The sequence below is a fragment of the Zeus faber genome, assembly GCF_960531495.2.
Source record: "Zeus faber genome assembly, chromosome: 10".
NCBI classification, from domain to species: Eukaryota; Metazoa; Chordata; class Actinopteri; order Zeiformes; family Zeidae; genus Zeus; species Zeus faber.
This window is the reverse complement of record NC_137199.1, coordinates 6,534,919-6,561,206: the sequence shown is the minus strand read 5'-3', so window position 1 is coordinate 6,561,206 and position 26,288 is coordinate 6,534,919. Positions and strand designations below refer to the sequence as shown.

The window sequence follows — 26,288 nt, the reverse complement described above, 5'->3', positions numbered from 1 at the left end:
CTCTGACCGTTCTGCGGCTACGCAGCTCCATACGCAGCAAGCTGTGATGCACTGTGTGTTCTGACACCTTTCTATCATAGCAGCGTTATTTATTTTAGCAATTTGAGCCACACCAGTAGCTCTTTTGTGGGATCGGAGCCGATGGGCTAGACTTCGCCCCCCAGGTGCATCAATGAGTCTTGGGTTTTCATGACCCTGTCGTTGGTATACCAGTTGTCCTTCCTTGGACCACTTTTAGTAGGTACTTATCTCCAGCTCTTCTAGTAGGTACTTCTACCTACTCCTAAAAAATACATTTTTAAAACTTGCCTAAAAGAGGTGCAGTCCTTTTCTTCCAATGCTCTTGAATTTTTCGGACAGTTTTCCTTTTTTCTTTCTTTTTTTTAAACAACTGAAAAGCAATTATCTGTCGCTGTAGTTAACACATGAACTCAAATGTCTGATGTTAGGAATAAGCATGTAGCTAATTCCTCTAAACCCCCAAACTTCCACGGCCCGTGAAGACTCAATGCTGTAGAAGCGTAAATAAAGCTGAAACACGGTGAGGAAAGGAAACGCACCAGGTGTGAAGCCGATGCTGGTGACACACCAGCGAGTGTCAGGAACAGCACGAGTCCGCCGCTCTCCATCCCTGAGGCACACACACACACACACACACACACACTCAAAGGCAAGTACTGCAAACAAACATACAATCAAGATAAGCATGGATTCATATGCTAGTGAGAAAAATGAACACAAACAGTACCTGAACAGTACCTTCAGTCCCTGAAGGCTGCTTGGACAGCCCGATTGAGGACTAGTTTACACACATTCGCCCCTCGACACATCAAACGCCGCCTTCCTCTTATCTCCAGCTCTACAGACCGACCAAAAGCATGCGTCACCAACCCCAGACCAGGAAAAGGGATAGAGCTCGGGGGATGAGATAACAGTCAACAGATAGTCAACCCGGCATACCTGGAAGGACGGCAGTGCAGAGGCGAATGGGAAAGAGGTTGCGATCGATAGATGACAGAAGAGAAACGAGCGCGAGGAGGGAAAGCTTAGAGAATGAGAGGGATATACCTGTCCGTCGGTGTTGCGGAGGTTCTGCTTAGAAAAAGAAAGACATACTTCCTGAAAGGCGGAAGGCGTAACATGTTGGACTTTGCACACAGGTGCAATGTTGTAGTAGGGTAATGGTAAAAGTAATCCTTTACCAGACAGTCGATGACACTCGCAATGTTTAGCTTGGCGGTTAACACTCAAATTGTTGTTAATGATAAACTTACATTTATACTGATTGGTTAGTTATATAGTGATGACCACCTAAAACGTTTACCGTTTTTATTTTAAAAATTATTTTAAAAATAAACATTTGTTTATTCAAAAAGTCATTTATTAAAAAAAAAGTATTAATTTATTTTAATATATAAATTCATTAATTGAAAAATGTATTTTTTTTTTCCACCTATAACTTTCACAACCACAAGTAAAAAAGAAAAACTTTTCAACCATGAGGACAGGCACGAAGATGAGTCCCCCATTTCAAAGAAAAAAAATAGATATCAAATGCGAGAACCTACATAAAGTTCAGAATGAAAAAGTGAGCATCAACAAAAATCATAAAAAGCAAGCTTTTATCGGCACACATAATTATGTTAGTCTTGTGAGGCAGCCGAGAGAACATTACAAAAGACTTATTTTTCTTACGTGTTTCACATCCACTGAAAGGTTATGAAGCAACAGAGCAAAGCGTGGGAGAGCAAGTTGTGGCCAAGGCTACATTGACATGAAATAGCAAAATGTTGACTCAGTTTATAGCCGATTACACAGTGCGGCGCATTGGCATTTCTCTATTCATTCAAAGAAAACAAAATCTGCCTATTTAAGTCAGTTTAATAGAGAAAAGGAGACGTAAATGCATCACCGCCGAAAAGAAAAGGGGGGAAAACTGCGGTGAAAATTCACCAAAAGGAAACATTTGAAAGAACCTTGTATTTATTTGACACAATAGAAATGATTTCCGCAAATGATTTGGAGTCGGCGAATGAGAAAACACAACCTCTGTTTCATTCTAAAGTACTGTAAAAGAATAAGCAAACACTTAAAATGGTAATCAGTAACATTATTTTAGCCTATTAGCCTTTTAGCCTATTATATATATATATATATATATATATATATATATATATATATATATATATATATATATATATGAAAAATATCCCCACCACCTCAAATGATCAACAATAGAAAACAAAACCAATCAATCCAAAAAGAAAGTGACTGACAAAAGAAGTTACTAATGGAATTCTGGGACTTGGGTTGACTTGGTTGGATGACCACTTTAATACAAAAACATTTGGAAAACCATGACATTTTCTAAAGTAGGCGCAGTCCATCCCATCCATCAGAGCCGGATGTTGATTTCGCTGCGGACGCCGTCGCCTCCGGGGACGCTCTCGTTGCCGTCGGCGTCGGACAGAAAGCCGCTGCCGGTGTTGGCCACGGCGACGCTGTGCTCCACCGCGGTGATCCGCTGTTTCATCCGCAGCTGGGAGGAGTGGAACTCGCTCTGCAGGCGGGCCAAACAGGTCTGGAGACCAAAGACCAAGATGGGTTATGACCTCGATGTTGTTAATGATAGCAAAACACTTGAGTAAAGGACAGATCGGTCATATTTTGCATGCAAATCGCACAAGCAAGGGAGAACGTCCAGTGACCAGACGACCAGCGCGCAAAGCCCCTCTGTTACGAAGGCTAAAAGGCCTCATTCTGAGGCAAACAAGGCAATGAAAAAGTCAAGGCGGAGGTCTGACATTATGATATAGCGTTAACTGCATAAGCTACCTGGAGCTTGTGTTTCATGTTGTTGATGTTGCAACATATAAAATATAGTTCACCACAATCCTTTCCTTGACTTGGGTTGTTCTAAACATTGAAAAACGCTTACAAAGAGACGTATATTAACTATTAACTTGATATTTCTAAACTTCCATTCATCAGTTAATACTTTGTGTCCACTCATAGATCGTGGGGATGCGCTCGGGGCGAGAGCCGAAAGGTCTGGGCTCATCTCGGGGTCGTAGCATCGGTATCGTCGTCATCATTATCACTGTGTTAGTACCTGCAGACGGTCCAGACTGCTTTCCAGCCTCTCCACCTTCTCCTCCAGGGCCTCCCCTGCCGAGACGCTCACTTCTTCCAGAAGCCCTTCCTTCTGTAGGATATCGCGGCCCCTCTGTTCCAGCTGAGCCCGGGCGTGGGGGAACTCCTGCAGCGCCTCCATCAGGTCTTGTTTGGAAAGGCAGAACAGATCGGAGTAGCCCAGGCTGCGGATGTTGGCCGTCCGTCGGTTCCCCATCTTGCTGCCGCGGATGTTCAGGATGCTGATTTCCCCGAAGCAGCTCCCGGCGGTCAGAACCGCTAGCTGGCTCAACCCATCTTCGCCCACCACCGCCAGGTGGCCATATTTGATTATGTACATCTCCTTACCAACATCTCCCTGGGAAACATGGAAGGCAGGTAAATCAAAAGTACAAGAAGCCAGGCAAAAATCTTTTGATGTGCAGGAAAAGGTATAGACAGATCGACAGGATATGATTACAAATTAGAGGGCTAGTGGTGATGAAAAGTTTGGCTATTTTTGGAGATCCATTCAATTTCCGACTCTTCGTTAGTTTGATTCAGTTGGTTAAACAAGTCGAAGCGTCCGTTCAGCTCTGAGATATGATCAGTACCCCTACGTGAATTATGCCAAATGCCGTCACCCTTTCTTCCCCACCTTGCTTTAAGCCTCAATCGTTATTTTCTGTTCACGAGGAGAGGACTTGTTTGTTACCTTTCTGCAGATGTAGTCTCCAGGACTAAAAACCTGCGGTCGAAGCTTTAACACCAGCTCTACCAGCAGACCTGCCTCGCAGTCCTGGAATATGCGCACCTACATATTCACACAAACAGAAACATAAACCCACGATCAGATTAATAACATGGGATGTTTTACAAATTGCGAAGTGAAAGTGTGAGTCATTTGCCATAACTTCAGACAGCCAAGCAACATAGTCATCAGTTTGATAAGGCAGGGTCAATCTGATCACTACCTCCTCTTTCAACCTGTAATGGCAGTAGAGATTGAACAACTCTCAATGCTGACAACTTGATGAACCAAGATGCTGCTTTATCTATTACTTTGTAGAATTGGATTAGCATCTATTTGCACAGAAGCGTACGAAGCATTGATGCATTTCGAAAAGACAATTCTGAACCAATTCGTGCCTTTCAGGAGGTTAATAGGTAGCTTCACCATTTTTGAAAAGGAGTTTTAACGTAATGTAACGTTGCCCCCATTCAGCTGCGTTTAACCACAGTGAGAAGCTGCAGGAGAGTGGGGACATTTGTCAGGTTGTGCTCTGAAGTTATCAAATTAAGGAAGCAACGTTTCAATCAGGCCTGGGCTGAAAATAAGCCAACCTACCCTTTCAATTTAGGGGTAAAAATACAAATGTTCATGTTGTTGTGTGAGTTTTTGTACCTTCTTCAGCGTTTCCAGGTGGACGTTAATGGCAATCTCTGCTCTCAGCTTATTGGGCAGGCTCTTCAAGACTTCCTGTTCATCGACAGTTTTCTGATTGGTCCACAGATAGTCGAACCAGCGAATGACGCGCTGCTCCAGCTCTTTGCTGACGTGCCTGAAGTGCATGTAATGTTTCAACGCATCCACTCGGCTCTGGAAGGCCGCTCTGGTCGCGTTCATATTGGAGATCATGGCCCCAACATTCCCCACAATGGAGGCAAAAATCAGAACGCCAACCTTTAAAAGTAGGGCCACAAAACAATACAGTACAGTGTATTAGAATGAAAATAAATACCAATCCTGGTTAGCGGCTTCAATGGCTACTTTGCACTTTGCACAACCAGAATAATAGTAATAAATATCTCATATTCAATGTGTTCTACTTAGGCTAAAGTTGAACTGAACTTCTACTTAAGAATAAACCCTAACCCCTTATTTTCGGAATGTTTTTTTTTTTTTTACATATAACGTAAATCTTGCTTACAAAGTCAACAATTAAAAAACCAAACCCTTATTTGTGAGAGTGAAAATGCTGTGGACCCCCGTGCAAGTCCTCCATGGGCCCCTCGGGGGCGCAGACCTCACTTTGGGAACTTCTCCGATAATAGACTGAAGAATAGCCAGAAAGCCTTCCTAGTGAGTCTATAACCTAATACCGCTTTCACACCAAAATTCGGGGGCTGACCCAGGTTTTGTTCAACCCGCTAAAAATTGGCGATTGACATCCTTCCCATTGCCAGGAGAAATGTCACTTTCTTCTGGTACGTTCAAAGTCACAAACACACCGGAAAAGGGGCGTGTCATGGCTTCAGTGTGATTGGCAACAATACAGTAGAGGAGACAGCAACCTAAACCAACGACGACATAAAACTGTGGAACTTGAAAAAAAAAGTATTTTGAGCCGTTCAAAAGAATCGGATCGTTCATGAACGACCGACAGTAGAAGCAGCGTGGAGCAACGGCAGCCGGAGCACGAGTGCACACCGGTCCTTCCGCGGCGGGGAGCGGGGACCGACAGGGAGCGCGGGGGTTCTCCGCTGTGGTCCCCATGGTGCGATACCCACACTCACAACATTTCATGGTCCCCCAAAAAAGTCAATCACTTCTGACTTTGGATTCCAAATCAGATATGAAATGATGGAATGATACAAGGATATTGCTGTCTATTTATGCGCCAGCATCTTCAATGCCCGTCACATCACGATCACGCGGGTAGAGCTGACAAGATTTTTGGGTCGACCCGGGTGTCCTGTTTAGATGAGAGCCGATCAAAGATGGAGCCGATTATAACCCTGGTCTATTGCCGGGTCATTTGACCCCGGACTGAGACCTGGGTTTTTCCTTTCCCACGGGTGACAAATGCCGGATGTTAGCGGGTCCTCGGTGCAGTGGGAGAGGGGTATTACTCGTCCCAGAAAGTCATGTTTCCTCTACCAGTCAAGGTTCTAATCAATTAGAAAATATAAGATTTTATACTAAAACTTACCAGGAAGTCAAACACCAAGAACAAATACTCCTCATCTCGAACAGGAGGCGGCGTTTCTCCTATAGTAGTCAGCGTCAGGGTGGACCAGTACAGGCAGTAGATGTAGCTTCTGGACAGCGAGCCGAACTCCGGGTCGGAGGCGTTGGGGTACACCCAGGAGTCTGAGCCCAGTCCCAGGGCCTTGGAGAAGCTGTAGTAGCCGCAGGCGTTCCAGTGGATGATCACCAAGATGTACAGCACCAGCTTGCAGATGCGGAAGGCATTGGGGTAGCCCGTGCGCGTCTCTGTGCGCTCGAAGAACTCAAAGAGGCGGGGCAGGCGCAGCAGCCGGTTGAAGCGCAGCAGCGGGGTGTAGGCCATCCCCACGGTGAGGTACAGCAGGTCGGTGGGAAGGATGGAGCAGATGTCCAGCTTGAACTGGACGGTGCGGAGGTACGTCTCCCTCAGGCGCCTCACGTCTTTGACCATCAAACCCTGATCCAGAAAGCCTGAGGATTGGATACGGCCAGGTCAATACCGCCAAGGTCTCAATGAAAGTAAAATCTGTTCTACGCAAGACTACGCGTTAACGAGATGAACAGATTTGTACCCATCCAGGAATATCAGATATTGTCGTGTTTTACCTGTACGCAGGCGAGCCGCCATGTCAAGGATGTAGAGTCCGTCACAAACATAGTCCAGCACCAGCCACACCAACACACTGTTGGCCTGGAGTTCATCAAAACAAGCCCTACAGAGGCAGTGAGATGCAATTACAAACCAAAACGCTTACGCATCTGCTACCAACATGATGGCATGGAGCCTTCTCTTTTCTACCCGACACAAAGAGCATTTCACCCACCCACCAACCAACCTTTGATTGGGGAATTCTGACACAGACCAGCATTTTTACACAAAGATATGTATAAACTTTTGGTTTTAAGCACAGTGAGAAGTGGCAGCAGAGGGGTAAGTTACTCAATAGAAAAGCGTTCAGCGAGGTCGTGCAACAAACAGTGATAAAATTATGGGAACCAACAACACCCAAGGCCTGGGTCGAAAAATGGGTCAAATCTGTCATTGAAGTGGACTCTATTCGTTAAAATCAAAAGTGTCCCATAACTTTGTTGTCAAAGCCAGTGGAGATTATAAGACAAAAGACAAACTTACCACCACAGGTTATGAATCTAATTTCGATCCTTGATGATATCCTGGTGTTATTGAAGTAGACATACACCGATCAGCCACAACATTAAAACCACTGACATGTGAAGTGAATAACATTGCTCGTCTCGTTCCAATGGCACCTGTCAAGGGGTGGGATATATTAGGCAGCAAGTGAACAGTCAGTTTGTGAAGTTGATGCGTTGGAAGCAGGAAAAATGGGCAAGCGTAAGGATCTGAGCAACTTTGACAAGGGCCAAATTGTGATGGCTAGATGACTGGGTCAACCGGTGAACCAGCAACAGGGTCATATGCGGCCAGGCTCCCTGACCCCTGTTCACCGCCAAAAGGACCTACAATGTCCACATGAGCGAACTGGACCATGGAGCAATGGAAGAAGGTGGCCTGGTCTGATGAATCACGTTTTCTTCTACGTGATGTGAAGGGCCAGAGTTAGGGTCCGATCCGATCGAGCATCTGTGGGATGTGCTGGAACAACAAGCCCCATCCATGGGGGACCCATGTCGCAACTTGAAGGACCTGCTGCTAACGTCCTTGTGCCAGATACCACAGGACACCTTCAGAGGTCTTGTGGAGTCCATGCCTCGACGCGTCAGAGCTGTTTTGTCAGCACGAGGGGGAGCTACACGATACAAGTGGTTGTTAGTGGTGGTTAATGATAATATTTCTGACCTGGCAACGAGGAGGCTCCAGTTGTAGAAAACGGCAACACCGATCACCATCAGCCAGTAGTAGTACGCATTGTCAGACGGTGATAAGACGAACACGTTCCACCTTCTCTTCCTGTGAGAAAGGAAAATAACTATTCGTAACTATTCATTACTTACCGTGGTTGTGTGAATATTTTTCCATCGTCTGTAATGTTTTTGTAACTCTTGTCCTACTCCGTTGTTCAGAATGCAATGTACAGTAATCCAATGCATGACTTTCAGAACATCTTTTCGAGATTTTCCTCTAAGCCCTGCTTTAAAAAAATATTGTTCCTCAAAGATTGTCTCATCCCTGACAAGCGGACTCACTTGTGCTTAAATTCAACATACAAGTCAATAATGTCAACAAGCCAATGTCATAATGTTGTGACGAGGTTCACTCGGGTTCACTTTCTAATTAGTTATATTTCATTTCAATGTTGCTGTTTGACAATTCTGCCGATGAACTTGGGTTTGACTGGTAGCAATATTCAAAAGGGACTTTTTCCTAACCAATACTTTTTGATTGTGACTATAACAGTTCATCACAATTGATGAAAAATAACTTGTTCATTTCGAAATACGGGACTTGTTAACAGCCCAGTTCCAATAAAAAACGTGTGTTCAGTGTTTAGACGGCTTAACGGCGTGGCTAGCTCATACATTTATTGAACAGAATTTTTTTTTTTTTTTTTTTTAATTGTACATATTGTTTCTGTGCATTGATTTTCAGTGTAGACATTGTAAATAGAATACATATATTTATATTGTTTAAAAAATATTTAATCAAATGTTTTAACTTCATAAATACTTTCACTTGTAATTAAATCCACTATTTGCCACGGAAAGTTGTTTCTACTTCCACCTCAGTCTATTCCTCTATTTTTGCATAGACACACTGTATATACAATAAGTATGAATGTACGTTTGAGAGTGTTGTTTTTCCTCACACATGCCGGGCGCGTCTGCCCTCTGTGTCCGTTTCCGAGTCGGTGTGTCGGCTGCTGGGCGGAGCCTGCAGATCCATGGGACCCGCCGGGCCCCTGAAGCGCTCCAGGAAGGAATCTGGTCGCTCCACCTCCTCAACTAAACTCTTGTGGGCCCACTCTCTCAGCGTCATCACCATGCTCACCAACCTGGGCGCGGACAGGAATACTACTTAGGACACCAAATTAGTGCTTTGCGTGTCTCAAATAGTACACAACAAGTACCATGATGACATCCTACATCTGGTGAAACATCCTAGTATGGAAGCAATGCACATTACGCTGGAGATCATATCCAACAATGCATTGTTAGGGTAAGGCACGGGTACACGGTCCATACATCTAGGTAACCGTTATGGAGTTTCTTTTCCCCATTATGATAGCCAGGTGGATCATTTCAGCCTCTAACCTGGACAGAGCGCCTCTTCCGCGATAGGAATTTTGTGAATTGAGCTCTCGTCTGTCGATGGCGGCCATTCTCTGCAGCTCTGAGCAGGTGTCGTCGCATATGGACTGGCCCCTACGCGGAGAGGGACATGCAAAAACTAAGCACAAAAACACTCCCTCCATGATTCTTCGCACATCCTCGGACCCCTGCACTTGGCTGTGGAAAAGTGTGGAAAGTGCAGCTTTAAATAAAAGTTTAAATAAAGTTTGCTCACTTTTAAGGGTAATTTTACTCAGAACATTAATTTAAAAAATAGAAAATATAATCAGAATATATACAAGTTTGATAAAATACAATTGTAATTCACAATTATATTTACATTAATTGTTACATTAATTAATAACATTTAAATGAAATAGCGTGTGTGTGTATGCTACCTGCTATGCAAGCTGTCAGCTCTGTCACTCTCCTCCTCCGTCCATGTTTTTACAGATAGTCGTTGTGACGCCACTACTTGACCTTGCATACTGTACACACACACACACCCCAAGGGTAAGGTGACTGCATGACCAGTGCATAGAGCCTGAGAATCTCAGTAAATATACAGTGGCACAAATACACAGTAAATCACAATACACAAGAGGGCATAGATTTAATGTTCTCTATACAGTAACAAACACTGATACAACTGCACACCCACATGTACAAAAGGGTGATCTTGTCCCAGGCGGGTGCTCAAGCATCACCACGGTAACAAGATGGCCCTGGTAACACAGGGAGGTTTGAAGCTGTCGTCATGAGAATAGGTGGAGAGACGGACGAGATTATTTGACAACTAACCTGCTCATCTTCCTGGCCACCCACCTCGCGCTCAGCAAAAACTTGGGACTTCCTTATTGTTTTTCCAGCGGCGTACCCGAGTGTCATCTTTCATATCAACAGATCTCTTGCTTGGTCCATTTTATTCCAGGTGTGCATTGGAGATCTGACCAGTTGAGAAGCGAGGGATGAGCGTACGCTGCCGCACGGAGGGATGCGCGAAACCAATGCGAACGATCACGCCGCAGCGCACATTTTAATTGCAAATTGTGTGTGAATATGTGCGCGGCCTGTGTGTGTTTACACCCGCCTCCGGCTGCCCGCCTTTGGTACGGGCTTGCTCATCTGAATTCAAGACCCTTCTTTGAAGTGGCCACAGAACGGTTTGTGGTCCTGAGTGTCACGCCGCCTTGATTAAAGAAATGAGCAGCACACAGCTTCACTTTCGTCGCAAAAGCCATCACACAGTCCCTGACAAAGACAAATAAACACCACTGAGACGTGTTTGAGCTCAGAACATTTGTATTAAGAGATCAGCCGTTAAGAGTACATCCAACGCTTGTTCAGCTCAGAGACATTTCAACATTTCCGTAAGTCCAGGCCCCCCCCCCACACAATCACCAGTAAACAACCATTCAGGAGAAAAAAAAAAAAATCCACAACAGATCAAGGCATTAGGTGACATGTTAAGTGTTGATGAATGCTGTGGATTGAGCAAATGTCAAAAGTTGATTATTGCAGCGACATTGCTTAATTTCTGATACTTGAAATAGACTTTAAATAAAGAGCAAGCTCACGAGTACTTTAAGAGGCAGGAAGTAAGTACTAGCAAGTCTTAGGAAATAACCCAGCGGCAAAAACATGCATTACAGATTGTCCCAAAAACAGGAGGGCACTGTGCAAATGAGTGGCTTGTCCCATTTCTCAAGATCATTGCCGACATTTTGGGGCGAGTGACAGCTTTGTTATTGCCAGGGTTTCTGCTATCGGTTGCGTATTAACTGACTGGGACTCTGAAGTTACTGTGGGCATTGTTTGGCGCAGTTCATTTATTGTATTATTGGGATAATAGAAAGTCCCTTTCTGATGAAGTTAACCATTTCCCCCGTCGGTAGTTGAATATTCTACCATCTTTGTGAAGGTCGTCCTCAACGATTAAGAGAGTCAAGTCAACGCCTACTGTCGACAATCCATCGATAAATCTATGGTCCTGTCACGGACCTGGTCAGAAGTACAGAAAACGGCTGCGGACGTTAAGGCGTCGCACACAGATTGTGGCTTCGGTAGCAGTAAGCGCTCATATTGGCTGGCACGTGAGGGGACGCGAGTTGCAGGCAGAATTCAGTAAGACCAGGTCATGGTCAGGCGAGAAACTGAGGCAGCGCAGAAGCTTAAAGAATGGAGGATGCGATCAGGAAAACCGGAATGGGGACTGAAGTATGCGTCAGTGGATATGAACGGTCTCGCGCCACAATTCAAACGTATGCAACGAGAATTAAGGGGACAAAGACCCCCTGGATCACAACGGGCAAAGAACATCCAAATTGTCTATCCAGGTTTCAGTTCAGTAGCATTAGCGCGGTCCTGGTGTATCACGGCAGACTGCTTAAGTACCTGCCAAATCAAGGTATGGTCGTCCGCTAAGCTCCCTCAAGGTCTTATTCAGTCGTACAGGCAAAAAGGTCAGGGTACAGGTGAGTGGTTTTTGGGTCAAAGCGTGTGTTCTAAGCCCTCTTCATTCCCCTTCCCATCAGGCAGGCAAAGACCGTCATCACCATCTTCTGGTTGACCTCCACCAGGTCCTCGGGCAGGGCGTACACCCTGGCGCCGATCTTTCTGGCCATTGAGATGGCGTACCTGGTGGAGGAAGGGTACGGACAAGTTTGTGTCTTGAATGGTGTTTTACAGACAAGAGCTGTAGTCAAAAAGAATAATCACATGTAGACTCAATGCATATCGGATTACTTGGCATTGTCCAGCTTCTCTTCGTCCGATAGACTTCCAGTTTTGACCAGGTCAAAGTTCACACTGTTCGGTTGGATGGCGTCGATCAGGTCGAGAACTGGTTGACTGGTGCTGATCTCCTTATCCTGTTGAGGCACAGAGAGACATTAAACACAGAATGATCCAGGGAGAGCATTGGCAAACTTAGGCCATAAAAACCCACTGGTCCAAGTGACTGACTACATTACTGCAGCTGAGGGACTTTCTTACTAGTTAACCTGGTGTGAACAGACCCAGCCAGTGTCGTCGTCCTGTCACAACTATCTGACAAACCATCCCAAGTCACCATATTTACAAATACCCAGAAAAGTTGGACGGTCAATATTGCTACGCTACTGCAGAATGCATTCTCTTCCAGGGAACACGTCTATACTCCAAACTAACCTTAAAGCTGTTAATGGACGACGTCTTTTCGGCTTCAGACAGCGTCTTGTTCACCCAGTCGACGATGAGCTGGTCTCCCGCCGCATCCCCGTCTCCAAGGTCCTCCAGGACGTTCAGAGTGTACCTGCACACGAGCAATGCCGCCAAGAGTTAAGTGGCGGTTTCCGTTAGAAAGTAGGCATGAATATACAAATCGGAAAAAGACATTTTCAGGGATGGTCATCCCGTTGAAGGCTAGCTGGATGGGTCACGTTACCTCCTCATGAGCTGCCAGACCAGGGCCAGGGTTAACGTCGGATTTCCTTCGTAGAGGTCCTGACCGCCTATTCCCACGAGGGAGAACCCAGCACACGACTTGCCCAGCTCCACCGCATAGTGACAGTTCTCCATCTAGCATGCAGACATTTCTGTATCAATACATTGGCTGTGCGCATGTCTTGACAACGCTATAGACTATACATTTCGCGCCACAGTTCAGGACTGGGTGCACAGACAGCTGTTCTGAGGCAAGCCCCCCAACTCCTTAATATTCATACAGTGTATGCGTTTGTCCATCCCTGTACAGGAGATATTGTGGCGAGAGGATTACCTTTTTCATGTTTCCTCCCAGCTTTTGATATGGAGGCCTGTTGACTCTGTGTTGCCAGTCCACTGGCACCTTGATCTTCTCATAAAGCTGAAGTATTACCATGGCATCCAGCAGGTCACTGCACACAACAGACAAGGTCCATTCCATTGAGAGTCTTTGACGATTTAATTGTCAGGGCTTCAGCATTTCTCATTTAGGTTTTGTTCTCCCAGACGTATGACAAGGTTACGTTCCTAAATTAAAGCCAAACAGCCAGTGGACTACGGAACAAAAAAGGTCAGCAGCAAGCAAACTGTGCGCTAGAGGTTGAAGTAGTTAATTTTGGATATCATTTCATATCTGAAAATAAGTTTGCCTTCATTGCGATAAGTATTTATGGGTTTGATTTTGTGTCAACGGGGACCACGATATAACAACCCAACAGAGGAATACAGCTCGTTTCAGCGACATAACAGAAAGAGCGTCGCACTGACCCATAGATGTGGTTGACACGAGGCGCGACTCCCAGGGAGTTCATCCAGTTCCGGAACGTTCTCTCCTCCCTGGTCTCACCTGGGCAGGATTTAGAAAACACAGGAGGAAGCCATTTCAAGGGTAAAGAGAGAAGGAGGGGTGGAAAGTAGAGATGGTGTGGGGGTTAGAAGAAATGAAAGACAGGGTCAATGATGGAGGGGTGTGGGGGGGTTGATTCAGAAAAATGAAGGAACCCGCACATTTTCATAGTCATTTTAAGGAGTTTCATCCAAGTTAGTTCATCGCATTGTTAAGAAGTGACTTTATGAAGCAGTGATTGTTTCTCAGTCAGGCCTCAACACCTGTAAAACCACACATGGCCAGTAGAGGGAGGTAGAGCTGTTTCACAGCAACATGATTGCGTGTCTTCACCCAATTTAAACATTAAAATCAAATTAGAGCATTAATCAAGATGATTCTTAATAGTCAATCATCTTGAGTTATGAAACCTCGCACATGCATGTCACCAAAGTGTGTTTGTGGGCATATGAGACACTCATGTGTGCATGCCGTCGTTAGCCTCCTTACTTTTCAGGTCCCAGTCTTGGTTCTCGGGTTTCGTGAGCGACGGGTGCTTGTTGAACAGGTTGGCCACGAAGGCCAGGTTGAGCTTGGCGTTGCCGCTGACTACGTCCGCGGGGGTCACAAACTGGCGGCATCCCAGGCGGTCGGCCTGCACCAGCATGCACTCTGCTCGCCGCAAGTCGTCCTTCTCCTGGCGAGACGGACGGGAGACAGCGGTTCAGCTACGCAGGTAAGGCCAAAAACAAACAACTACCCTGCCCTTCTCACACGTTCAGGGTTATGAGGGCGACTTCACGGACACAGTTTAGGACAAACACTTTTAATCTGGACTTGCCATAGTCTTCCTGTAAGACATCTGATTTCACAGAAGCAAGATAAAAGCTGATCATGTTCTAAGTGAAGGTTTAAATAAAATATGGCCAGAGGATGTGGGGCTCCAGGTTGACAATAGAGAATTACACTATTCATCTTAAATTAAGCGAAGACCTCAGAGGGGTATTCTAAAATTCTGGATTAATTTAATCCAATCTTCATTTGGATTAAACCCTGTCTGCAAAATTGCCCAATAGTGCTTCCTATACATGAAACCACACATTGAACAGACATTATTGACGAACAAGGACGCAAGTGGACCAAAAAAGGCTTCGGATGTCAACCATATTACAGGTTTAACTATTAACACTTTGAAACGCTGACTTGGCTCACGTCACTCTGACAACGCACTTAATGACTAGTCAGTGCCTGGCGTGCTGACTCGCCACAAAAACTGCAGAAGAATTGAATTTGTCAAGGGCAACAGTCTCAAAAACCACGACTATGCAAGCCCAATATGGACAAACCGCATCAACGGCGCCGTCTTAAAATAGATCTGCGTTGCAAAGTTGGAATTTATACCAAGGATGCCAGTCAGAAACTGCTTATATCCAAGGCCAACAAAAAAAATAAGCCACAAAAGCTGGGAACCTTGAGCAGTAGAAGATAAGCAATAACTGTTGGGGCATCAGTGACAGCATGGGCAGCCATCATGTTGGGTCGTCACTGGATATAATTGCCACTGCGTGTACAACAGGTCGTACGGCAGGATCAAGGTCACATTGTACCAATTTTGCATCATTCCACAAACTGACAATCATTAGGCAGTGATTCTCTCCCTCTACACAGGCAAGCTGATTCACTTGCACGTCAAAGATTTAACTCTTGAAAAACATCTGATTACAGCCCCACCCGAATACTTCAGACAACACGACGGATGACTTTCCAAGGGTAATACATACATAGAGACCGGACATGTCAACGCAGATCTGTGGGACATCCTCTTTGGAGCCGTCCGGAGCGATCTGCTGGAGCAGGTGGAAGTACGCCGTGGAGTCCTTCATGTAGCACAAGGGAGACAAAGTGAGAACCACACAAAATAAGCAACGCCAAATTGCACCAAGGGCTCACTTGAGAAGTAATGGGGTTCTCAGATTGAACACAATTATCTAATGTGGCTACAAAATGCAATTGTATGAGTTTCAAAAAAAAAAAAACACAACTTAGTGAGACATTTAGATAAAGTTGAATTTTTTTTTTTAAGAGGGGAAGATACAAGTGGAAATGTGGACGTGGCTATACCGGTTGGTCATAGCTCTGCAAGTAGAAACTTGCATATCCCCCCCCCCCCCCCCCCAAATATTCTCTGCACTGTGAAGAGCCGTTTGGGCATTTCCAAACCTTGGATGTCAGAACTGGAGACACAAAGTTCTTATCCAGCAGAGTCAATCATTAATAGCGAGGGCTATTGAAGATGCTTAGAAACCACACTGATGGAAAAGCAGGATTTCCAAATCATCCAAGACATTGTTCTATAGCATCATCCTGCAGGATGGTTTCAGATAAACTCCCCGAACCAAAAAGCCACATCCACCATCTCCACCAGTGGGAATTACATATTCCAAAGATCTTAAGGAGATACCTTCACCGAGTTTGAGAAGTCCCTTATCTACAGCGCCAGAGAAGAAAGACACGTCAGTTGGATATCAAGAGGTAAAAACAGAAACAAGAATATAGGGAGGTAGTTTGAGGACAGTTCGTATTGGTGGATAGAAACTCAGACAGAAATACAGTTGAAGACAAGAAGTCATGCAAAAAGGCCACTGAAAGGCTTGAAAAGGGTTCTTGATTGAAGCCGGTTCGGATCAGAGTTAAGTTCAGGCAGAGTTCTGCTTGAGGTAAAAAGCTGCATAACCTTATATTGTGGGACGAAAAGGAAATCGACGAAGACATTGAGAAACTTCCCCCCCTCCATGGTTCCAAGTCTGTCAGGAATCTGATCTACATGTTTCCCCACATTCAAATCGAAGTGGTATTATATTGTTCATTCTACCATGGTAGCCCTCCCAGCCAACTTACACAAGTCAAATTAATGTATTGGTACATTCCAGCATGGACTGTACCAATATACTGGTTATCTAGGTTCTCACTAGGCGGCCACAGGAATGAACAGAATCTCACATGCAAAACATTTGCTCTTGAACCCCCACTCTAAATACGTACACCCAGAAACTAAATGGCTTTAATATTGTTCCGAGTCGAGACCAATTATTTTCAGTTTACAAATAAATAGTTGGTGAATTTCGCATCACGACTAGTAGGCCATAATAAGCACAGTCCTACAAGTTTGTTTTTGGGGGGGCAACAGGAAAGTGGCGGGCTGTGGGATCGCTTAATTGTGACGAGTGAGCTGTGGCAGAAAGCTGCTTGGGAAACAGTGGGTGGACTAGGTTATGGGTTAGAGGGACATCAGGGATACAGCTAGGAGATATTAGATCTTGGATTAGTCCTAATTATCGACGAAGCCATTTCAACGGGTGTCATTCTGACATTTGCCGCGACGGATTTGGTCTAGTCCCGTTTTTGGGGTTAGAGGGAGGAAGCTGCGAGGATCCGACGTCCTGTACCTTGATGTCAGAGGTGAAGTTGCTGATGGGTTGCAGGCCAGCTTTGGTCAGATGGAAGTTGGCCCAGCGTAGCAGCAGCTCCTCGGGGCTGAGCTTCATCAGCTCCTCCAGACTCTCGCCTTCGCGGAGCAACGCCGCCAGAGCTACACCACACAAATACACGACCATGACTCAACTCAGTTTCGGAGGCGACCCCCCCCCCCCAAAAAAAAGACAAGCGATGTCGATTGCGCGTACCTTCATTGCGACTCAGCTCGATATCGGCAAAGAGTCCGATCTTGATAATCTGCCAGAGGAGTCCCAGCACCAGGTGAGGTTTGCCCTCTTTCAGATCCTGAGCGCCAATGTTCACCACGTGGCAGCCGATGGCGGAGGCCGAGTTCAGAGCCAGGTTCAGATTTTCCTGTCGTAGGCGGAGGGAGCGAGAGGGACTCGACTGTCAGGAGACTGACGCTGAAGTCAGAACAGTTCATTCATAACTGAAAGAGTTGTTCGTGTCGCCAAGCAACCTCAACATGCAGCCAGACAGTTTAATTTGTGTAACAAGTCGACAAAATTATCCATAAAGAGACTAAATTTGCGGTTTTGGTGATTAATAATTTAACCAAAATTCATGTTCAGTTTGATTTTGTGGCATCGCTTACAACTTGAAACACCATTCAGACTGAATATTTAATAGATCTATTCAGTGAAATGACATGGAATAAATAAGCCCAACCTGCGTGGTAAACGGGGTGAGTTTCTTTTTATTAATGGTTCTCTCGTCGATGGTGTCAGGAACCGAGAGATTGATCATTTTACTGCAAACAAAAGACAAAAAGGGTTCACCTACATGGAGATACAACTTGTGTAAAATCGTATTGATATCTAAAACCTCAACGAAATAAAGTAATGGCGGAAGACTTGCGGTCCGACGTCCAAGGGCAAATTTAAAACTGCCTGCAAGTCAAGCCGTACCAGAGCACGATGCCGTCGCCCACGGCGGTGAAGAGACAGTCACTTTTGAGGTCGATGGGCAGAACGTGTTGGCAGTCCGGGTCCTTCTCCAGCGCGGAGTTGATCCAGTTCGTAAAGGCATAGCTCTCTTCATCTAGAAGACAGGAGAGAGAGCCAGGATTAGTTCCCTTACTACAGGCGGAGGAACGATTAGCTCAGCAAATTTGAGGTGAACAATCGCGACAGCAAAATATTCAGAGCGGTAACCCGGAGCACTTGTTACGAAAAACAAGTCCACATTTAGTACTTGTCTTTTTCAGCTTGCACTTAACAGACATTTGATGTATTTTGTTACGCATGTGCTCCACGATATGTCAACGCTATTGTTGGTGGCGGGGTCCGCCGGCTTTCCTGGCAAGGATACAAAGACAAGTAGTGACAGCGGCGTCGCTAGTTGTGGCCAGTAAACTGATGACATGGAGGGACATTCACAGACAGATTAACCCCTCGAAACACGTGACCGAAGACAAGGGTCAACACATACCTTGCAGGTTTGAATAGAGTTCAGACGATCTTATTGACCGCCACTTCAAAGCTAAAATGTATGTACAGTACAATTTCCCCACATGATAAGATTGTGTATTGACCCAGCGAATTTGATTTCTGGGCTAGTTTTGCATGACAATCCCTTGGATTAAACGCACAAAACTCATTGGCTTGAAACGAACAATAATCTGTAGATTTGTTCCATTCAACGGTTGCGCTTACGAGAGAAGGAATGCTGAGTTCCCTCGCTGGAGAGCTCACTGGTACCCCCGATGGCCAGGATGCCTTCCTTCTTGTTGATGACCTTCCTGAAACTCTGGGCTATTTGGTCGTTCTTCAAGTCTGCAAAGATCTGAGTTGACAAACACACAGATCAGGGCTTAGATTCTGAGGATCCAAAAAAAACAAAAAAAACCCACAAGAGCATTGTTACGCAAGCCAGTTCAGTGATTCAACCTCTCATCTCAAGGAGCCTCCATTTGAGACGCTTTAGGACCCATATGATTATGTTTAGTCTCGGACGTTAGAGCCAGCGAGAAAACAGTGAATCTAGCACCAAAACAGTCACTGTTCTACGTTCTTCAACAGCGCAGAGGCTTTTCTGGGGACTGCCTGGAACCGCTTGAAGGACTCCTGGGGGTCCTCAGACCCCACATTGAAGAACCACCGATCTGACTGATCCATGGTCAGTGCCTACCTTGTTGACCAGTCAATTAAGTCGCTTGACGTTGTAGTTTGTAGGTTAATATGGTCGTTAGTCAAACATGACTGGTTATTCCTTCAGCCTGCTGGTTTTCCTATGACCGTGATTTTGGTTGTTAGCTGGCATATTAGCAAGTTAGGGTTACCTACAGAGGTGAACTCATCAAAGTTGATCTGGTTGTCCTGGTCTCGGTCCAGCTTCTGGATGATCTCTCTAATCTTGTATCCGGGCATGGGCAGCCTGGCCTCCTTGAAGAGCTGGTTGAGCTCCGAGTCGCAGATGAATCCATTGCCGTTCACGTCTAGAGAAAAACAAGCGAGAGGGGATTGAAGGAGGAGATAAACAGTCGATATCTAGAGAGAAAGAAGCACTTTACAGTGGTGGTCAGGTTTTTGTTTTATATAAATTGTCCACACTTGTAAGGAAACTCAATTTCTAATGAACTTCCAGTAAAGAAAGACAAAGTTAAATTTCAGCTGTTCCAAATAAGTAAGATGCATTTGTAGACTTAAACAGGGAAAAAAATAATAATATTCCATTGTTTCAACAGCAGCTGTGGAAAAACAATAAACACAGGAACACAAAAGCCTATCTTTTAAAAAATGTGAAGAATCTCCTCATGAGCGCAAGATGAGGATCAAAAGGCTCAAGAACCTGCTGAACAGAAAACATCTGTCCGTCAGCTGCTTCCCACTGTACGTTACTCCAGACCTTTCAAGAGCCATCTTGTGCTCCTCGTGTTTGTCAGGCAGAATCACCCCAACACGCACACTTGACTCACCGACTTTCTGGAAGGCCTCTGTCAGCTCGCCCATCTCCTCAGCACTGATCTCTCTCGACATGGTGACTCCTAGATGAAACAAGGGCCAAGCATGAGAAAACAGACCCAGTGACAGGAGGGCTAAAGGGCCAACAGTAACCACAGCATTAAGCTCATTTTGACAAATTTTCCCCCCAAACAGGGTGTAATCTAAATAGATTCAGATAGCCAGCAAACAGGCTTGAATATGACAACCAGGTCGACTGTAGAACTATTGCTCCCCTCCCCCCCCTCCATCAACATCACTGTCTTATGACCACAATGCGTGTCAGATGTACGTTTGCATCATAAAAGAAAACTGTAATGGGAGTCACGGCCAAATCATTCCCACCAACTGAATCAGTCGCTTTTGTACGAGCGTCAAAAACACTTCAAATCACATTCTGAAGCCCCGCTGCGGCGGCCTCTATGTACGCCTCGCTAAGCGCGCCTCATTGACGGCTATGCTTCACACACCGGACGGCACAACCCCACGACCAAAGGCAGCTTTCCACGCACGGCCTATCCCAACAACCACGTCGAGGGGTGGGTGGGGTGGGGAACCGCAGCCGACCACTGCGCTTGGTGCCACCCTGACTGCGAGGCGCTAATCCCGGACTCAAGCAGCCGCCGGCCCACCTGGTGTGAAATGAGGCCAGGCTAATCAGCTCATTTCAAACACCTGCGTCACTCTGCTACGGACCAATCGGTGACGGGCAATCGGGAGAAAGGCCCCGATAGCGCTCGCTCAACCAGCCGCATTCAAATCCATGGGTCCGGCGCGCCCGTCTGGCCGTGGCTATGGCCAAAACATCGGCTCTTGGATAGGATAAGCAAGTGGCAAAAGGTCACCAGAAATATTATTGGATGTTGTGGCAAACCTATCCATATTAAGGACAAAAAAAGTCTTCCTGTTTGGCCTATTCCTGCAGTATATTTCACTTTACTGCACTCAGGTAGCGAGGTCTCCTAATATAAGATGAGGCCTATACTGTTATCAAAATGATATGAAAAGTGTATCATATCTTTATGTGTCATACTGAATTCTAATTGCTATCAAGTTGAGCATTTGGTCAAAAAAAAAAGGACATCCTAAAACCACGTTTCCATTCGAATTCAAGGGAATCTTTTTTTTTTACAAATTTGAGAGACGTTGCAATGAATAAAATGCAAAGTCCGAGCTCTGACCGTCTGATGGTCTGACCATGCGATGGACGCTCATCACCGGGTCCCCGGGCGCGTCCACGTATGCTGCCCACTGCTCCTGGCTGTGCCCCCGTTGGAAGGACAAGCCAAGGATGGGTTAAACGCAGCGGCCTCATTTCACCGGCCACCATCCAAAGCATGTGCATGTGTGTGTGTGCGTGCATGTGTTGTAGTGTGGTGTGCTGTGTGACAGATAAAGATTGTTCTTGCTCTTCTTCTTCTGTTGAGTTGAGGAAAACCGACCACAAATGATTTTGTGTTCCAATGTTCGAGAGAGAGAGAGAGAGCGGGAGCGAGCGAGCGAGCCTGGGTCATGTGGGCCTGGTGCTCTTGTAGTGTCAGGGCTGTGAGATAAAACAGTGTCACGTCCCATCGATAGTCTGGTTTGCCCAAGGGCAGCTCTTAGGAAATCACTATCCTATGCATCAACCCAATGAGCCATTTAGCATCGTGGTTCAAATCGCTTGGGGATAGATCTCCCATTGATGCAAATGCCCTTGTCATATCACTGCACGGTCGGCCTTGAGGGGTATTATTGCGCTTCACATCTTGGTTTGAGTCTTTAAATAGTTGCTGGGATATACCTCTCAATCCACCGAGCGGGGAAGGAACTTTAATGTGCAGATAAGACTGTTTGAAGTATAGGTGTGATTTGCATTTAGTTATAAAATAACCGGCAGTAGAGCTGCATGTGTCCAGGTACAGTAGGTTGAACTCTGTTTTTTGTAGGAGTTGTCTTATATGTATTATAGTATGTATAATATGTTAATTATATTATATGTATTCTACAAATAGAATCAATTAGCTATGAGCCAATGATATAATAGTAGAAACGCAGGTAGTAATTATTAAAAGGCATATGTCAGATACTATTGAACTGCCATTACTCCAACACTCCTAAAACTAAACACGCAGAAGTTATCGACCACCTGGAGTCATCTGTGTGTGTGTGTGTGTGTGTGTGTGTGTGTGTGTGTGTGTGTGTGTGTGTGTGTGTGTGTGTGTGTGTGTGTGTGTGTGTGTGTGTGTGCGTCCTCGAAGAAAAAGCAGAAAGACAAAACAGGACGGGTTTGCGCGCTCATTCAAACGCGGGATGCTTATTGAAATCACCGTTGCCACCAAATGGCCGGATTCAAGACGGCCCTGCACGTCCATGAGAGGGACTGTCATTTGAATGACCCGGGGAGGAATATTATCCGCAAGGACACGGAGAGTCAGGGCATCCACCACGTCACAAAAACACATCATTCAGGACAGTTCTATCGATCAGCCAAAGACGGAGCTTGTATACGAAAAATGCAAAGACTACTTAAAAAATATCCATCTGACTTGTGCAACAGTCAAGAGACAAACTGCATCACTTCCTGCCAGTCCCCTATAATAAACACCCCCCCCCTCACACACACACACACACACACACACACACACACACACACACACACACACACACACACACACACACACACACACACACACACACACACACACACACACACACACACCATATCTTTAATGCACAGGCACCGGTTTTTTCGACCCGCTGACCGTCCCGCAAACACTGCAAACTGCCTCAAATGTCGACCGCAGCCCACGGGGCGATGAGCCACCGCGCTCCCACCCCCGTGTGCAGGAAAGTGCGCCGAGGACCAAGGAAACCCCCTCGGAATTCAATGGGTGACGCCTTGGGGCCGCAGACAGTCAGCAGCAGACCACCATACACTTGTCAGATCTCAAGTCCTTCCTCTTTTGTAACCTTTCCCGACGGGCATCCAGCAGTGGCGCGTCACCCTGGTTTCATATCAAGGCCCCATTCCGAGAAAAAAAAACTAGGAGCAAACTATGGTCAAAGCATCAAGTCATTCATTGCCCGAAGAGAACTAACGTCTGGCGATGGAATGAATTCACGGGTGATTCTCGCCCATTCATCGTTTTTGCCGGGGGAGCCTCCCGGGGGGAGCCCCGCGGACCCCGTGTCGAGGACCGACGCGCGTCTGGGAGGCGCAGCCTGTCAATCAGCCGCAACGACGACACAAAGCAACGTCCTCCGAACTAGTCATATTTTATAATAATAAAACAAAACAAATACTACTATTTAAAAACTGATTTATAAAGCGAGGAAAAAGAAAAAGCATAAAAACGAGGGGAGAAAAAAAAACTATATTTAAAAAGAATACAACAAATATGTCGCCAACAGCCATTTATCTTATTTTATTATATTAAATTATATTACATTTTTCTTCTCAATGACGTATCGTCTGCACGTCCGACCGTGCGTCTCGTTCTGCAGTGTAACGGAACCAAATCCGTGTTTTCTGTGGATTATTAAAACAAACAAAAAAAAAAACCCCGACGGCGGTGCTCTCTCCTTCTTACCTCAACTCCCTGGTGAGAAATCAGGAAAAAAAAGGCAACGCGGAGATCGGGGTCTCTCTGACGGCCTCTCCCTGAGTTCTCTGTCCCTCTATCGCCCGCTCCGCCCGCTCCGCCCGCCCGGTGACTGGAAGGAGGTGGCCCCGCCCTGACGGGCCACTCCTTTCGCGGCGAACCAACCCTCCCTCTCGACGCTGTCAAATACCCTCAATTAAAGTGGTAAAACCGTGCGATTATTAAAAAATCAATAAATAGATTAAAAATCCAATATTTTTTTTTGACTTTTTTCAAGGTGGCACAAAAAAAAACAGCCGAAACATTTTTTTTTTTTGATTCGTTATGCATGCAACGCTCGATTGCTATATGGACGGTGGCGGTGTCCGCCTTTCCCGGTAAGAACGCAAAGAAATTGAAGGAGATAAATATTCACAAAAAAAAAAAAGAACCATGTCGTCGGATGAAGAAATATCTAAGACAGAAAAAAAAAAAAACACCCAATAAAAACAATCAATCGATCAGAAGAAGGTGCACTTTTAGGACAACCGTCTTAAATGGCAAACCATGATGTAGACTTTATTTTCTCCGGTCTTCCATCTGTATAGAAAGAACCCCAGTAGAGGAACCTCAGACCATCCCCAACATTGAGGGACCAGGCTACCTCCCACACTGCAGCCTCTGGCGGATTACGAATCGCACTGACATGGCTGTGTTTGGCGAGTCTGTACATGCTCAAATTCCTCCTCTCTCCCTCCTTCGTTCCTCTCGCTCTCTCTCGTTCTCCTTCCCCCATCTCCAATCGTTTCCTTCCCTCGCCCTCTTTCCCTCCTTCTCTCTCTCTCTCTCTCTCTCTCTCTCTCCTGCTCCTCTTCCTCCTCCTCCTACTTGCTCTCTCAGTAAAGCTCTCCCTGGAACATCTCCTCTCACCTCTCCTAGATAGTCAAATTCCATCCAGGGAACCAGAGACTTTACTTTAGTTTTTAGACTTAACTCAACTCGACCCATATATTGGTTTGGTTTGGTTTTGTTTGTCTTGTATGAGTTGGTTATTTCCTACATGACCATGTCGGGGGGGGGTTCCGATACTGCAAAAGATAAATGTTGTCTCCCACGCGTAGAGACAATGTGTAAGGGTCCGGGAGTGGTCTATCTTTAACCAAGAGCTCCACCGCTGAGATCAAAAAGCAGGGGATGTACTTTGGCTGAGAAAATCCAGTTAGATGATGTGAAAACCTGATTAACTTTTGCCGTCAGACACATTCATGTCAATGTCAGATGACCTATTGGATGCCAGAGATCTATTTGAGCCAGAATTTACCACGTAACTCAATCCGTACAGGCGGATAGATATGCTGTTATCAACCTGTCTAATCATCGGAGATAGAGAGCCTTCCACGGGAACAAACCAGAGGTGGAAAAGACTGGTTGAGAATCCCAAATTCCTCTCCGGGATTCTGAGGCGACGACGCAGATTTGCGAATGAGCGCAAAACCAGAGGATCCAGCTATCGAGCGAAATCAGCCGGTATCAGAACATGGCAGGACTTTGACTTTCTGAACCTGGGGTTTTTCCATCTCTGGAACAAACATCAGCAGAGTCATTTGGATAATTTCTTCTTTATTTTAATACTGCGGACAAGGCGGATGGAAGAAAAATGTGTGCAAGTTTAGGCTCAAAGGAAACACCATCAGGAGACTCAGATGGGAGGGGATGGCCACTGGGATGATGGATCCACCTTTGCCATTCTCGATGCAAAGGTATCGGACGGAATGATTCAGCATTGGTTTCAAAACTGACAATTGATTGTCAGAGTAGGTGCGGAGGTGCAGTTCCATGTGGCACCCCATAGTGTTGTATGATAGGATGCCAGTGAAGGGCTGGTCTTGGGGGTTTGCGACTTTCAGGTAAACTGTATGCCATAGTGATGAAAGATTCGTCTCTTTACAAGTGACTCTGTGAAGAGCCGAACTTTGTTTGATTCGGTTGTTGTAATGAGTCAGAAGAGTCGGTTCAGCCCTGAGTTGTGAATCAAATTGTCACAAAAACCATTTTATTACGTGTGTGCACCTCAGGGGCGCAGGGTTTCCTTGCACTCTCTGGGATTGGTTCGTGCTCCTCGGGTCCGGGAATGGGTGTTGGTCCGTGGGCTTCAGGCTTCTTTGGGGACTGGGGGCTTTCCTGTGGCTACAGGGCGGGATCCTTGGAGCTTTCCTGTGGTCATGGGGTGCCTATACGGTCACGGGACCCAGGGGTGGCTTTGGGGCTTTTTCCGCTGCTTGGAGGCGCTACAATATAATACCGAGCTTATACACAAGAAACAATTGGGACAAGTCCTGTGCACTCACTGGTGGACACATCCCATGCACACACATCAAACGCACACACAGACGCACACGCACACGCACACACACACAAACACACACATATACATACATACATATATACATACAGGCAGACTCATGGCAGGCACACACATACCACCTGCTGTGAACACACCTCCAACACCCTCCTGGTTACATCCCTCTCCTTTCCTCCCTCATTTACGGCCATAACAATGACAGGAATGGGCCACGTGACAAATTGCTGTTCCGGTTTTCCTGGACTTAATTAACTCTTGTTTTGTTGATACATGTTGTCGTCTGACGTTTCTATGTTTATGTTTTTCCATGCACATGTTGTTGTTTGGT

General features: G+C 45.8%; 2 protein-coding genes across 2 annotated transcripts; both read right to left on the bottom strand.

Annotated features, from left to right (window-relative positions):
- Positions 1-2,395: 2,395 nt before the first annotated feature.
- LOC307236073 (cyclic nucleotide-gated cation channel-like) lies at positions 2,396-9,797 on the bottom strand (the record flags this gene model as incomplete). Its single annotated transcript, XM_080008358.1, has 10 exons — positions 2,396-2,581; positions 3,113-3,490; positions 3,827-3,925; positions 4,517-4,795; positions 6,045-6,532; positions 6,668-6,774; positions 7,881-7,991; positions 8,848-9,033; positions 9,293-9,403; positions 9,709-9,797. The coding sequence occupies 10 exons, from the start codon at positions 9,795-9,797 to the stop codon at positions 2,396-2,398; spliced, it is 2,034 nt and encodes a 677-aa protein (XP_079864484.1).
- An 835-nt stretch (positions 9,798-10,632) lies between these two features.
- Positions 10,633-23,714, bottom strand: LOC307236074 (plastin-3-like). Its single transcript, XM_080008359.1, has 16 exons — positions 23,608-23,714; positions 20,011-20,079; positions 19,379-19,530; positions 18,749-18,878; positions 18,002-18,134; positions 17,763-17,844; positions 17,282-17,447; positions 17,045-17,187; positions 15,380-15,475; positions 14,109-14,295; positions 13,541-13,619; positions 13,068-13,185; positions 12,735-12,868; positions 12,479-12,602; positions 12,056-12,180; positions 10,633-11,947 (listed from the first exon to the last, which is right to left on the bottom strand). The coding sequence occupies exons 2-16, from the start codon at positions 20,069-20,071 to the stop codon at positions 11,815-11,817; spliced, it is 1,863 nt and encodes a 620-aa protein (XP_079864485.1). The 5' UTR covers positions 20,072-20,079; positions 23,608-23,714; the 3' UTR covers positions 10,633-11,814.
- Between the last annotated feature and the right edge of the window lie 2,574 nt (positions 23,715-26,288).